Source organism: Phyllobates terribilis, unplaced genomic scaffold (assembly GCF_046119375.1).
Source record: "Phyllobates terribilis strain yellow unplaced genomic scaffold, ASM4611937v1 Scaffold_9__5_contigs__length_417890890, whole genome shotgun sequence".
Taxonomy (NCBI): Eukaryota; Metazoa; Chordata; class Amphibia; order Anura; family Dendrobatidae; genus Phyllobates; species Phyllobates terribilis.
In genome coordinates, this window is record NW_027362769.1 from 6,239,719 (window position 1) to 6,254,441 (window position 14,723).

Below are 14,723 nucleotides of genomic sequence, written 5' to 3' on the forward strand. Positions count from 1 at the left end.
GCGATTGTAATCCGTAACGAATATTGAAATATTCGCTAGTCTCTAATCAGAAACACCCTTAAAAAAATTATGTGGGTGTTGCATCACGGTCAAACTGGTGATATGGTGGTGGAGGGTGAGGTGAAGGAGGCATAAAATAGAACAATTCCTGAAGTGTATACCCATGTCTAGGTGTGAAGGGGTGCATGGGAATAGACCCGCAAAAAAATAACCACTGGATTTGAGTTTGTTTGATACTATCATCTGGTGGTGTTTAGAAGTCTGGCCCAATCCAACCCTTGTTCATTTTTATAAGAGTCAGCCTGTCAGCATTTTCAATTGACAGGTGGATGGATGCGCCTATCAGTTATAATGCCCCCGGTGGCACTAAAAATCATCTCTGACAAAACTCTAGTGGCCAAAACCTCCAAAGAGTAGAGAGACAGTTAATGCCATGTGTCCAGCTTGGATACTCAACAGTTGTAAGGCACAGAGATAGAGAGGAATCATGGAGGACGTTGATACTGTCGCCACGGTAGTCCTTCAGCATCTTCCAAAACTTTTTCCTCCTTGTCAGAGTACCCCATGTATCAGGGCCTGAGCGCAGGGAGGGTCTGAGAAAACTGTCCCAGACCTTTGACAGTGTTCTACTGCCTCTGCCGCATCTGGTTTGTGTTTCCCTCACTTGTACTCCTTGGTTGTCCAATGAACTGTCTGACTGTTACATCTGCCGCCAGCGTTGTCAGATGGGAATCTTTTTTGTTATAATTCTTCAACAAGAACCTGAACTTAATATCTCCAAAAATGAACTCCTTCTTTTTCCTCCCTCTACTAACCTACCTATACCTGACTTTGCAATTTCCTTTAGGTGGTGCCACCATAACTCCCACTCGGCACGCTTGCTGTCTTGGAGTCATATTTGACACACAACTTTCCTTTATGCAACGTGGAAAATCACTCACTTGCTCATGTCACCTGCGCCTTAAAAACATCTCCAGAATTCGACCTTTTCTCACCTTTGATACTGCAAAAACTCTTACTGTCGCTCTTATTCACTACTGCAACTCTCTTCTAATCGGTCTCCCTCTATACAAACTGTCTCCTCTCCAATCCCTTCTGAGTGCAGCAGCTAGGGTCGTATTTCTATCAAGCAGCTTCACCGATGCCTCTACCCTGTGCCAGTCATTGCACTAGTTAGGTTAAACAAACTTTACAGAATACAATACAACCTCATCTCTCTCATCCACCAAGCTGTCCACAGTTCTGCACTGGCCTATATCTCATCCCTCATTTCTGTGCATCATCCCTCCTGTGCCCTCCATTCTGCAACTGATCTAAGACTAACATCCTCCTTAATCAGAACCTCACACCTCCGTCTCCAAGAATTCTCTCGTGCCGTGGCAGTTTTCTGTAATGCCCAAAATGAGTATAACGCGATGGTCACGGTAAAGGCAGCGGAACATAAAGTCAACCTTGTGTGCCAGACTGCCAACAGCCAAGACTTCCCTCTTCTCACCAAGAGGATGACTGTCCATATTCTTTTCCTCCTCCTCCTCCTCATTATCACCCTGTATAGTTCCTTGCTCCACCTGCATTGCCTCCTCTTTAATTGTGAGTAGCTAGCATTTCAGTAGACAGAGAAGCGGGATGGTAATGCTAATTATGGCGTCATCACCGGGGAGGAGTTGCCCGCCTTGTGTCTGTGGCCACCACACCGCTTGTTCCTGCCTGTTGTGGTGCTATGCCTCCCTCCCCCTGTGTGCTGCTGTCCTCGCTCTGTATGTCCCCTTGCAAAGTTGGGTCAGTGACTTCATCGTCCACCCCTTCGTCTTCTCCTTCTGCACCCTGGTCCTCCTCCTGACTTTCTGTCCATTGTGTCTCATCATTATCCACCTCTTGCGACAGTAATTGCACTTTCCCACCATCACCTTCGGGTGACCATGGCTGCTCAAATTGCTACATGCGATTTTCTGTTGCGTTGCTCGAAGCTGGCCGGCCGAGAGGCCCGAATCTATTGATGGAATAGTGAACAGCTCTCGGGGTAATCCTGGACTCTAATCTCTCCTTCAAACCACATTTCCAAGCTCTTTCCACTTCCGAGCGGACCAAGTGAGAGGGCAGAATGTATAAATGGAAAGATGAACAAAACAGCTCTTCATAGTGTTCAAGTGTGGGATCAGTTGTCTCAGGGCACTCAGAATGGTGGGAGGAAGGAGGATCAGGGTGAGGAAGAAGCCAATTCCAAGTAAAAAAAATCTTCCAGATCTGCACATTCCTCTACCACGAATCTACAAAAACACTAGTGCACGACCTCATCATCTCCCTTCTCGACGACTGCAACCTTCTGCTTTGTGGCCTCCCTTCTAACACTCTTGCATTCCTCCAATCTATCCTAAACTCTGTTGCCAGACTAATCCCCTTGTCCCCTCGCTATTCCATGGCCTCTCCTCTCTTTCAATCCCTTCACTGGCTTCCCATTGCATAGAGACTCCAGTTCAAAACCCTAACATTGGCATGCAAAGCCATCCACAACCTGTCTCCTCCATACATCTGTGACCTAGTCTCCCGGTGTTTACCTGCACGCAACCTCCGATCCTCACAAGATCTCCTTCTCTACTCCCCTCTTATCTCCTCTTCCCACATTCGCATGCAAGATTTCTCCCATGCATCCCCCCTTCTCTGGAACTCTCTACCACACCATTTCTGACTTTTGCCTACTGTTGAAATTTTCAAAAAGCAACTGAAGACCCATCTCTTCCGACATGCGTAAAACCTGCAGTAACCCTCGCTCCACCATACCACTGCACAACCATCTCTATCCTCACCTACTGTATCCTCACCCATCCGTTGTAGACTGTGAGCCCTGGTGGGCAGGGTCCTCTCCTCTCTTGTAACAGTCGCTGTCACATTTTTGTTCAAGATTATTGCAATTGTTTTTGCGATGTATACCCCCTTTTCACATGTAAAGCGCCATGGAATAAATGGCGATAATAAAGTAATAATAATAATAATGTGGTCCAGACTCACATCTACTGAGACTGGACCATGAGGAACACAGGGTGGTGGTGGTGGCAAACTGACTGGAAGCTTTATCTGCTATCCAACCAACAACCTTTTCACACTGCTCTGGCTTCAATAGTGGTGTTCCTTGGCCCCATAGAAAGTGGGACAGGAAGGTAGTTTAACATGATGTGGTTGTCTGTTGTGCTCCCTCAACAGACATAGTTTCATCTTGCCCACGGCCTCTGCGTGCACTATCACCATCACCATTAAGTCCACTTCCCCGTCCCTTGCCACACACCTTGCCCATTTTAAATGGAGTTTATATTTGTCACGTTGCCAAAACTGTCTGTATTATTACCGCAGTAATATAGCATCACGTCTGATGAGATGACCACAGTTTTAGGCAGTGACCTGGGAGTCAGAGATGCTTCCAGGGTCTTCGCCATGCTGTTCCCATGTCTTTTCAGCACTGTATGCATGTGTCACACAGCACATGGCCAGATAAGGTAGTAAAATGTTAAAATTACATTTCCCGGTGAATGCATTTTTCATCGTTGAAAGCAATGTAAAAGTGCAAAAACGCTTCAAAAACGGTACGTGTGAACATAGCCCAAGGTGTGGAGGATCACTTTTGTTTTTGTATATTTATTTTGTCTTTTATACAAGTCATTACCCTGGAAAAGATGTTGCTTAACATTTTTCCCAGGAAAATCCATTTTGGTTTCGTTTTTGTATGTTTTATTGTGAGTCCGTAAAAGTGCCGTAATACTTGGACAACATTGTTGACAGCAGTGACCTGGGAGTCAGAAATGCTTCCAGGGGTCTTCCCCATGCTGTCCCCATGTCATTTGAGCACTGTCCCATTGATTTGGGCAATTTTTAGGCCCTCAGCAGACCGCCACGGGAGGCCACCAGGAATATGCTCGAGTTTCCCATAGACTTATATTGGGCTCATTGCTCAGATCAAGCACTCCACCATTCCAATTTGCTCGACTAGAGCAACGAGTACCCGAGCATTTTAGGGCTCGCTCATCACTAATTATTATGGAAACCCAGATGCAATGTCAGATCTGTCATAGGACATGTGTTATCACTTACAGTACAGACCAAAAGTTTGGACACACCTTCTCATTTTAAGATTTTTCTGTATTTTCATGACTTTGAAAATTGTACATTCACATTGAAGGCATCAAAACTATGAGTTAACACATGTGGAATTATATACTTAACAAAAAAAGTGTGAAACAACTGAAAATATGTCTTATATTCTAGGTTCTTCAAAGTAGCCACCTTTTGCTTTGATGACTGCTTTGCACACTCTTGCCATTCTCTTAATGAGCTTCAAGAGGTAGTCACCAGAAATGGTTTTCACTTCACAGGTGTGCCCTGTCAGGTTTAATAAGTGGGATTTCTTGCCTTATAAATGGGGTTGGGACCATCAGTTGTGTTGTGCAGAAGTCTTGTGGAAACACAGCTGATAGTCCTACTGAATAGACTGTTAGAATTTGTATTATGGCAAGAAAAAAAGCAGCTAAGAAAAACGAGTGGCCACCATTACTTTAAGAAATGAAGGTCAGTCAGTCCGAAAAATTGGGCAAACTTTGAAAGTGTCCCCAAGTGCAGTTGCAAAAACCATCAAGCGCTACAAAGAAACTGGCTCACATGAGGACCGCCCCAGGAAAGGAAGACCAAGAGTCACCTCTGCTTCTGAGTATAAGTTTATCTGAGTCACCAGCCTCAGAAATCACAGGTTAACAGCAGCTCAGATTAGAGATCATGTCAATGCCATACAGAGTTCTAGCAGCAGACACATCTCTACAACAACTGTTAAGAGGAGACTTTGTGCAGCAGGCCTTCATGGTAAAATAGCTGCTAGGAAATCACTGTTAAGAACAGGCAACAAGCAGAAGAGACTTGTTTGGGCTAAAGAACACAAGGAATAGACATTAGACCAGTGTAAATCTGTGCTTTGGTCTGATGAGTCCAAATTTGAGATCTTTGGTTCCAACCACCGTGTCTTTGTGCGACCCAGAAAAGGTGAACGTATGGACTCTATATGCCTGGTTCCCACCGTGAAGCATGGAGGAGGTGTGATGGTGTGGGGTGCTTTGCTGGTGACACTGTTGGGGATTTATTCAAAATTGAAGGCATACTGAACCAGCATGGCTACCACAGCATCTTGCAGTGGCATTCTATTCCATCCGGTTTGCGTTTAATTGAAAAATAAATGATGGTCCAACAGGACAATGACCCCAAACACACCTCCAGGCTGTGTAAGGGCTATTTGACCAAGAGGGAGAGTGATGGGGTGCTACGCCAGATGACCTGGCCTCCACAGTCCCCAGACCTGAACCCAATCAAGATGGTTTGGGATGAGCTGGACCGCAGAGTGACGGCAAAAGGGCCAATGAGTGCTAAGCGTCTCTGGGAACTCCTTCAAGATTGTTGGAAGACCATTTCCGGTGACTACCTCTTGAAGCTCATCAAGAGAAGGCCAAGAGTGTTCAAAGCAGTCATCAAAGCAAAAGGTGGCTACTTTGAAGAACCTAGAATATAAGACATATTTTCAGTTGCTTCACACTTTTTTGTTAAGTATATAGTTCCACATGTGTTAATTCATAGTTTTGATGCCTTCAGTGTGAATGTACAATTTTCAAAGTCATGAAAATACAGAAAAATCTTTAAATGAGAAGGTGTGTCCAAACTTTTGGTCTGTACTGTATACTGTAAGTCAGTGAAGACCAGTGAGTTGCGTCCATATTGATGGGAAGAGCACATGCAGTTTTCTTCCTGCCAAATCACACTGAATGTGAAGAAGCTAAAAATGGAGCTATCAGTGCAAACCTGAACAGAGCTTTATTCACCAACAATAAAACTACTTACCCCATCTCCACCACCTGTGGCGCCACCTCCACAACCCTCACAAATTCCAGGGGGACCAGGGGGACCAGGTGGACCTGGCACACCGGGATTTCCATTATCACCATTTCGGCCGGGAGTGCCAGGAGGGCCCTACATAGAAGAGACATACCATGTTTAACACATCTTTGATATATATTGTATACATGCAGAAATCAGCAACAGCCCAGTACTGCTGTGTGGACTCCTATAACCACTGCTCATTGTTTTGTGCTGGTGGCAACTTTGTGATGGATATACTATGACAAACTGTTCCTTTTTCTTCTAATGACAAATGCAGTACATTATTCTGATCAGTGATATGGCACAATACATTAGTGAGATGCGGTGATTATAGGTTATGTCATAAAGTAGTGACAGATATGCTGATTACAACACAGTCTCTTATCAGTTAATACACTGTAGTCATGTTAAACCCTTAAACCACCTATTCATCTTTTGCCATTTTTTAAAGTCACCTTTCTTATTTTGTCATGGGGGATTTGATAACTTTTTTGTGTGCTAAAGTCTTCAGTATGGCACATGTAGCTCATGTATTTGGCACAAAATCAGAAATGCTATTTATTATAGTCTTTAACCATTTTTGTGACTTTTTAGAAAAAAAGTAGCAAATCTTTTAAAAAGTCACAGGTTTGTCTTAAAATGTGCCAAATTAAAGACTTGATTAGAAACCTTACTCCAGGCAGGGACTGGAGTGAGAGGTGTTAAAAAGTCACATTTCAAGAATCTGTCTAAACTATCTGGATCTGCAAAATTGGCGATGCAACATTTAAAAAGATTTAAAGAGAATCTGTCAAAACATTTGACCCATCTAAACTATTAATATGGTTATACAGGTTATAGACTGTTGAGGAGAGTGATACATGTATGTCTCATATTAGATGCCTTGTTGTTGATAAATCATCTTTTATCACTTTATATAAATGACCGCTTTCAGGCTATGTCTGGAAGATAACACCACCTCCAGAGATTATTATACATGATGGGGGAGTTACCAGTGTGATGTGCGATGGCCGCTCTCTGCTCTCCTGATCTCACTGCAGAGCTGGGTGTGATTATACCTGACACTTCCATCTCACAGACAGACAGGGGGTATTATTGTTTCAATACAGCAGAAACAGAGAAGCAAAAAATGTGTTTGCAAGAAGACAAAGTTCATTTCTCCTGTTCTGCGTTAGTTACATGTAACACACTGGTGATGCCTCGGTGCAGCGGGTATGTGACACCACAGCTAGTCTTATTCATGATGAGCTGTGGCATTCCATAACCCAGAAATCTCACTCTACAGGCCCAGACCAGAGTAAGATTTCTGGTCTAGCACACGGAGGTGCACGCCACTCATCAGATACTCCAGATTCATGGAGAGGCAGTCACCTCTTCATGAATCAGGAGCATCTGACTCCAGCATATCCCCTCATCAAGACCAGTGAAAAAATCAACGTTCTTGATAAATCGGGACCTAAGTAGCAAATACTAAAGCCACTAAAAAGAGCAAACTAATCAGGAAAAATGGAGAACCAGCAATCATGAAGCCCAGGGCCTTAGCTTTAGACTACAATCACACATTCATTTCCTTGTTAACAGCCATTACAAATGAATACATTTTCATCTTTGTTTCATACATTTTGAATCATTTATTTCTCATGCAGTTTTAAAAACTGAAGGAGGTTAAGTATAGAGATGAGCGTTGTTCTACTCGAACTATTCGCCAATCTCAAATTCGAGCTGTTTTGGGCGGTGTTCGAGCGAACACGAACAATTTGAGAAAAATTCGGCTGTTCGAGGTTATGTTCGATAACTGTTCGTGCACCAAAATCATAACTGGATTTTTTCATAGTAATGATGAAAATTAATGTTAATACGCAGTTTGAGTGTACAGCGGGGCGGGGGGAGGGGCAGGGGATGGATCTCTGCAGGAACAATGAAGATCTCCATTTTTTTTTCTCTTTCCCGCATTTGCAGTGGGGAGGTGCAATCTGTCAGCCTATCAGCAGCGCACACACGGAGCGAAGTGCTTTTTTTCACACAAGCAAGGGCATGTGTGATTGGCAGTGTATGTCACATGTCCTTGCCCTATAAGACCAAGCCATTTTCCCCGTCGCCACCATTTTCTCACTGCTGCAGCTGCGTGTTAGACGGCACCGCTGTTGCTGTGTGCGCTATACCTTGTTAATTTCAAGCCAATTTTCGCACAAATATACAGATAGCTTGGGAGTAGGGAATAGTTGTGATTGCAGTCCTTTTAAGGACTAGGTTACAGCATTTCCTACGACTTTTATCAGGCAGGTCTGTGCTCTTAAATAAATAGATTGTGGGAGTAAAGACTAATTGTAATTGGAGTCCTATTCAGGACTAGGTTACATCAGTTCCTATCAGTTTTTGCCAGGCAGGTCTGTGCCAGTGCTGTGCAAGTTTTTTTCACAGCATTTGGCTGAATCTAGCAAAGCTAATCCTTTTTGGCCTATTGCAGAGTGTGTTAGTCAGTGGAGTAGCCTATCTGTGTTGCAAGATATACCACCTGTGTATAGAATACCAATTTTTTTACTGCACCTAGTGAAGTAAAATCTTTTGGGCATAGCATCATTCTATTAGTCCATCTATACTGACCTCCATCAGGTTGCAAACTGAATATAATTTTTTTCTGCATCTAGCTCTGAAAAAATATTTGGGCTTCTAGCAGTGTGTGGGACTTGGTCTATTAGTCCATCTATACTGACCTCCATCAGGTTGCAAATTAAAAATAATTTTTTTCTTCATTTAGCTCTGAAAAAATATTTGGGCTTCTAGCAGTGTGTGGGACTTGTTCTATTAGTCCTTCTATACTGACCTCCAGCAGGTTGCAAATTGAATATAATTTTTTTCTGCATCTAGCTCTGAATAAATATTTGGGCTTCTAGCGGTGTGTGGGACTTGGTCTATTAGTCCATCTATACTGACCTCCATCAGGTTGCAAATTAAAAATAATTTTTTTCTGCATCTAGCTCTGAAAAAATATTTGGGCTTCTAGCAGTGTGTGGGACTTGGTCTATTAGTCCATCTATACTGACCTCCATCAGGTTGCAAATTAAAAATAATTTTTTTCTTCATTTATCTCTGAAAAAATGTTTGGGCTTCTAGCAGCGTGTGGGACTTGTTCTATTAGTCCATCTATACTGACCTCCATCAGGTTGCAAATTAAAAATAATTTTTTTCTGCATCTAGCTCTGAAAAAATATGTGGGCTTCTAGCAGTGTGTGGGACTTGGTCTATTAGTCCATCTATACTGACCTCCATCAGGTTGCAAATTAAAAATAATTTTTTTCTGCATCTAGCTCTGAAAAAATATTTGGGCTTCTAGCAGTGTGTGGGACTTGGTCTATTAGTCCATCTATACTGACCTCCATCAGGTTGCAAATTGAATAAAAAAATTTTCTGCATCTAGCTCTGAAAAAATATTTGGGCTTCTAGCGGTGTGTGGGACTTGGTCTATTAGTCCATCTATACTGACCTCCATCAGGTTGCAAATTAAAAATAATTTTTTTCTGCATCTAGCTCTGAAAAAATATTTGGGCTTCTAGCAGTGTGTGGGACTTGGTCTATTAGTCCATCTATACTGACCTCCATCAGGTTGCAAATTAAAAATAATTTTTTTCTTCATTTAGCTCTGAAAAAATATTTGGGCTTCTAGCAGTGTGTGGGACTTGTTCTATTAGTCCTTCTATACTGACGTCCAGCAGGTTGCAAATTGAATATAATTTTTTTCTGCATCTAGCTCTGAAAAAATATTTGGGCTTCTAGCGGTGTGTGGGACTTGGTCTATTAGTCCATCTATACTGACCTCCATCAGGTTGCAAATTAAAAATAATTTTTTTCTGCATCTAGCTCTGAAAAAATATTTGGGCTTCTAGCAGTGTGTGGGACTTGGTCTATTAGTCCATCTATACTGACATCCATCAGGTTGCAAATTAAAAATAATTTTTTTCTGCATCTAGCTCTGAAAAAATATTTGGGCTTCTAGCAGTGTGTGGGACTTGGTCTATTAGTCCATCTATACTGACCTCCATCAGGTTGCAAATTGAATAAAAAAAATTTCTGCATCTAGCTCTGAAAAAATATTTGGGCTTCTAGCGGTGTGTGGGACTTGGTCTATTAGTCCATCTATACTGACCTCCATCAGGTTGCAAATTAAAAATAATTTTTTTCTGCATCTAACCCAGCCAATAGTTTTGGCCTAATACCACAGTTTGGCCACTCAGCTCTGCTCGGTTACCATCCATTGTTTTTTTGTGCAAACAACTCCAGAGTTGTGAATTAGTTAACCACCAAAATGAGTGGAAAAAGGCCTGCTGCTGGTGGAAAGGGGAATAGGCGTGTTGGGAAGGGGAAAAAAGGTTGTGTCCGTGGGGTAGGTGCAGAAGAAAGACCATCTTCCAGCCAAACTAAAATGTCTACTTCTTTTAGCGGACAATGTGATAAGATCCCTTTCTTACGGCCACGCCAATCGCTACAAATTCCAGATGAGGCACAAAAACAGCAGGTGCTTCAACGGATATCAAGTGCTCCTTTAAGTGGGCTCTCCTCCACATCAACTTCAACATCACAAATACTCCAGTCCTCAAAGGTGTCACCCAAATCGCACTTGCTTCCTCACAGCTCCCAAATCTCCAGCTGCCCGTCTGAGTATGAGGTAGAACAGATGGTTGAGTCTGCAGAGCTGTTTACTCATACTATAGCCTGGGAATCAGAGGTCGACTCCAGCGCTTCTGTGAATCCAGACGAGGAAATGATCTGCACTGATGCCCAGAATCTTTATGAGTCGGATCCAGGACCAGACGCAGAAGGTTCTGACCATAATGTAGACCCTCATTCCCAAACTGTAACTCCTGTTGGTGGAGACAATGAGGAAGACGATGATAAGACTCAAATACCTGATTGGAGCGACAACTTTAGTTTTTTATCAGGGCAGGAACAGGTTGGCTCTGAGGACGACGGGTGTGATAACGCACAGGGTGATGATGATGAGGTCGGAGATCCCACTTACTGTCAACCCACAGTCAGCCAAGAGATGAGGTCAGCAGAGGAGGTGGAGGAAGATGCTAGTGACGACGAGGTCAGGTTGCGCCTTCCTGGACAGAGACGTAGTACTGGAAGCACGTCAACAACTGCATCCTCAAACACAACTCTGCCTCTCACCACAAGTCGTGGTGGCTCTTCAGGTCGCATGGGTGCTAAGCCTTGCATAGCCTGGGCATTTTTTCAGATCGATAAAGATGACCCAACTCGTGTTATCTGTAACATTTGTCAGCAAAAGCTAAGTAGAGGCCAAAAAATACATAGTTTGAGTACTTCATGCATGAACCGGCACATGGACATGAAGCATAAGTTGCAGTGGGAAGCTCAGTGTGCTACAATGCGGTCTAGCCGGCCGGGCCAACCACCGTCTGCCATATCTTGTGCATCCGCGGCCTCTTCATCCTCTGTGACTGGGGGGACAGCAGTCACACCTGTTTTGGGGCGCAGACCTGCCACCTCTTTACCCGCAACAGCCAGCGTGATTGGCAGGTCATCATTTTCTTTGGAGGTGGTAACACCAGCTGGTCTTGAGCGCTGTCCGACATCGATAGCACCACCTTTGGATCAAGGCAACCTAACATGTCCGCCTGCATCTTCCTCACAGACCGGCAGTTTGCCGGGGACACCCTTATCAACCCCGTCTAAGCACAATAGCCAGCCCTCGGTCCCTCAGATGTGGACAAGTAAAAGACCATTTCCTCCTAGCCATGAGAAAGCTAAGAGGTTGAATTTCACCATCTGCAAGCTCTTGGCTACAGAAATGCTGCCTTTCCGCCTGGTGGACACAGAGGATTTTCGAGACCTTATGTCCGTCGCAGTGCCCCAGTACCAGATGCCCAGTCGGCACTACTTCTCAAAGAAAGGTGTGCCTGCGCTCCACCAGCATGTCGCACACAACATCACCGCTTCTTTGAGAAACTCTGTGTGTGACAGGGTGCATTTCACCACAGACACTTGGACGAGTAGGCATGGACAGGGGCGTTACATGTCGCTGACTGGGCACTGGGTAACTATGGTGACAGCAGGACAAGGGGCTGCTGTCCAAGTCTTGCCGTCCTCACGAGTTGTGCGTCAATCCTCTTTATGTCATTTTTCCTCCACTGCTTCTGCCTCCTCAACCTCCTCTCGGTCTTCCACCTGCACCCAAAGCCTGTCTGGTCATGCCACAAGCTTTCTAACTGCGCAGAAGGGATCCTGCACACCTCCTTACTATGCTGGCAGTAGGGCTCAACGTCATCAGGCGGTTTTTACATTGAAATGTCTGGGAAATGTGAGTCACACAGCTGAGGAGTTGTGGTCAGCTCTGGAGAACCAATTTCATGAATGGTTGTCTCCACTGGACCTGAAACCAGGGAAGGCCGTGTGCGACAATGCTGCAAACCTGGGTGCGGCCCTTCGCCGGGGCAATGTCACACACGTGCCTTGTATGGCTCACGTGTTGAACCTGGTTGTCCAGCAATTTTTAGCCCACTATCCCAGACTAGATGGCCTTCTGCAGAGGGCACGGTCGCTGTGTGCTCACTTCCGCCGTTCGCATCCCGCAGCTCAGCGACTTACATCTCTACAGAAGTCGTTGGGCCTGCCACTTCACCGGCTAAAATGCGATGTGCCTACCCGGTGGAATTCAACTCTGCACATGTTGCAGCGACTGTGGCAGCACCGACAAGCCCTGGTGCAATACGTTCTGACGTATAGCCTGGGCCAACGAGATTCAGAGGTGGGGCAAATCACGCTGGAGGAGTGGTCTCAGATCAGGGACCTATGCACCCTTCTGCACAGTTTTGAAATGGCGACGAAGATGTTTAGTGCTGACGATGCCATTATCAGCATGACTATTCCGGTGATTTACATGCTGGAGCACATGTTAAACAGAATTCGGAGTCAGGTGGTGGCACAAGAGGAGGTGGAGGAAGTAGAGGAGGAGGAGTTGTATGCGGAAGGGCTAACATCTGCAAGGTCCAGACGGTCGGCAGCACCAAGGCGGCAGGCATGTGAGGGTGGGGGAGATGATTTTACCAGGGCGCATGGTAGCAGCCAAACTAGTGAGGAAGGTGCAGGAGCCCAGGAAGAAGTGGAGGACGAACTGATGGAAGACTCATCAGATGAGGGAGACCTTGATCACATTTCTGTTGTGCGAGGTTGGGGGGAGAGGACAGAGGAAGGAAGCATGATTGCTACCTCGCCACCAACACAACAGGGACTTGGTGCTCCTGGATGCGCAACACACATGAGTGCCTTCTTGCTGCACTACCTGCAACATGACCCTCGAATTGTGAGAATTAGAAATAATCCTGACTACTGGGTTGCCACACTGTTAGATCCCCGGTACAAAAGTAAATTTGCAGAAATTATTCCTGCCATAGAAAGGGATGCATGCATGCAGGAGTATCAGCAGAGACTGTTGCAGAATCTTACATGTGCTTTTCCACAAAATACCAGTGGTGCACGTAGTGAATCTCACAGTTCCAACTTGCCAACCGTGGGACCGTCAAGTGTTCAGCACTCAAACCGTAACAGAACCACAGTATCTGCTGGTAACATCAATTTTGCGGAATCATTTCACCACTTTTTTAGCCCATCCTTTGCAATGCCACAGGAGACAAGAAGTCTGACACATAGTCAACGCCTAGAGACGATGGTACAGGAGTATCTCCAAGTAAACATTGAAGCCACGACTGTGTCACTGGACCCTTGCTCTTTTTGGGCTTCCAATCTGGATAAATGGCCGGAGCTAGCCACTTACGCCTTGGAGATCTTGTCATGCCCCGCAGCCAGCGTTCTGTCTGAACGTGTGTTCAGCGCTGCTGGTGGTGTGCTGACAGATAAGCGCACGCGGCTCTCCACTGATAATGTAGACAGACTCACGTTCATAAAGATGAACAAATCATGGATCCGAAACGACTTTTCTACCCCTGTGTCATCCTGGGGAGAGTAAAAGCTTGATGATTGGTTAAAATCACCCTACCAACCGTTTTAAGCTTTCAAATTACTAATCATGTTTATCTGTATCTTGACTGGAAAATAATTTGGGCTTTGTAGCAGTGTGCAGCACTGATCCTATTAGGCCATCTATAATAAGCTTCACCAGATTTAAAATTAAAAATAATTTTTAGCTGCATCTAGCCCGGAAAATAATTTTGGGGCTCCGAGATGCGCAAGACACATAAGTGCCTTCTTGCTGCACTACCTGCAGCATGACCCTCATATTGTCAGAATTCGAAGTAATCATGACTACTGGGTTGCCACACTCTTAGATCCCCCAAACTTTTCGATCAACCTTTTCATTTTAATAAAGACCAAAAAAATGGTCATTTTTGAAATTATAAGCATTAGCAGGTTGTTAGAAACTGAAATCAAACAGTTTTCAACTCAAAACTTTATTCTAGGTGATGTTACATTTTCACATAGGACCCCTTGTTCGAAAGGAGCTTCTGAACTCTCTCGTCCATTGAATTTGTCAGGTTTTGGATGGTTTCTGCTTCAATTGTTTTGCATGAGGACAGAATACCCTCCCAGAGCTGTTGCTTAGATGTGAACTGCCTCCCGCCATCATAGACACTCCTTTTAATGATGCTCCAAAGGTTCTGAATGGGGTAGAGGTCAGGGGAGCATGGGGGTCACACCATAAGTTTGTCCCCTTTTATGCCCATATCAGCCAGAGATGCAGATGTTTTATGTGCAGCATGAGATGGTGCATTATCATGCAGAAAAATGATCTTCTTCTTCTTGAACCATGGCAGGAAGTGCTGTTTGAGAAAATCCACATACAT

The 14,723-nt window shown here is 44.6% G+C and overlaps 1 protein-coding gene and 1 long non-coding RNA gene across 4 annotated transcripts in view; one reads left to right on the top strand and one right to left on the bottom strand.

Annotated features, from left to right (window-relative positions):
• Window positions 1–14,723, bottom strand: part of COL3A1 (collagen type III alpha 1 chain) — a 132,763-nt gene that overhangs the window by 97,980 nt on the left and 20,060 nt on the right. For both annotated transcript variants that reach the window (XM_073646298.1, XM_073646297.1), the window contains one exon: window positions 5,866–5,994. In XM_073646298.1, the coding sequence (XP_073502399.1) occupies window positions 5,866–5,994 (129 nt within the window). The remainder of the gene's footprint in view (window positions 1–5,865; window positions 5,995–14,723) is intronic.
• Window positions 1–14,723, top strand: part of LOC141161483 (uncharacterized) — a 126,482-nt gene that overhangs the window by 17,884 nt on the left and 93,875 nt on the right. The gene's annotated exons all lie outside the window — the stretch shown is intronic.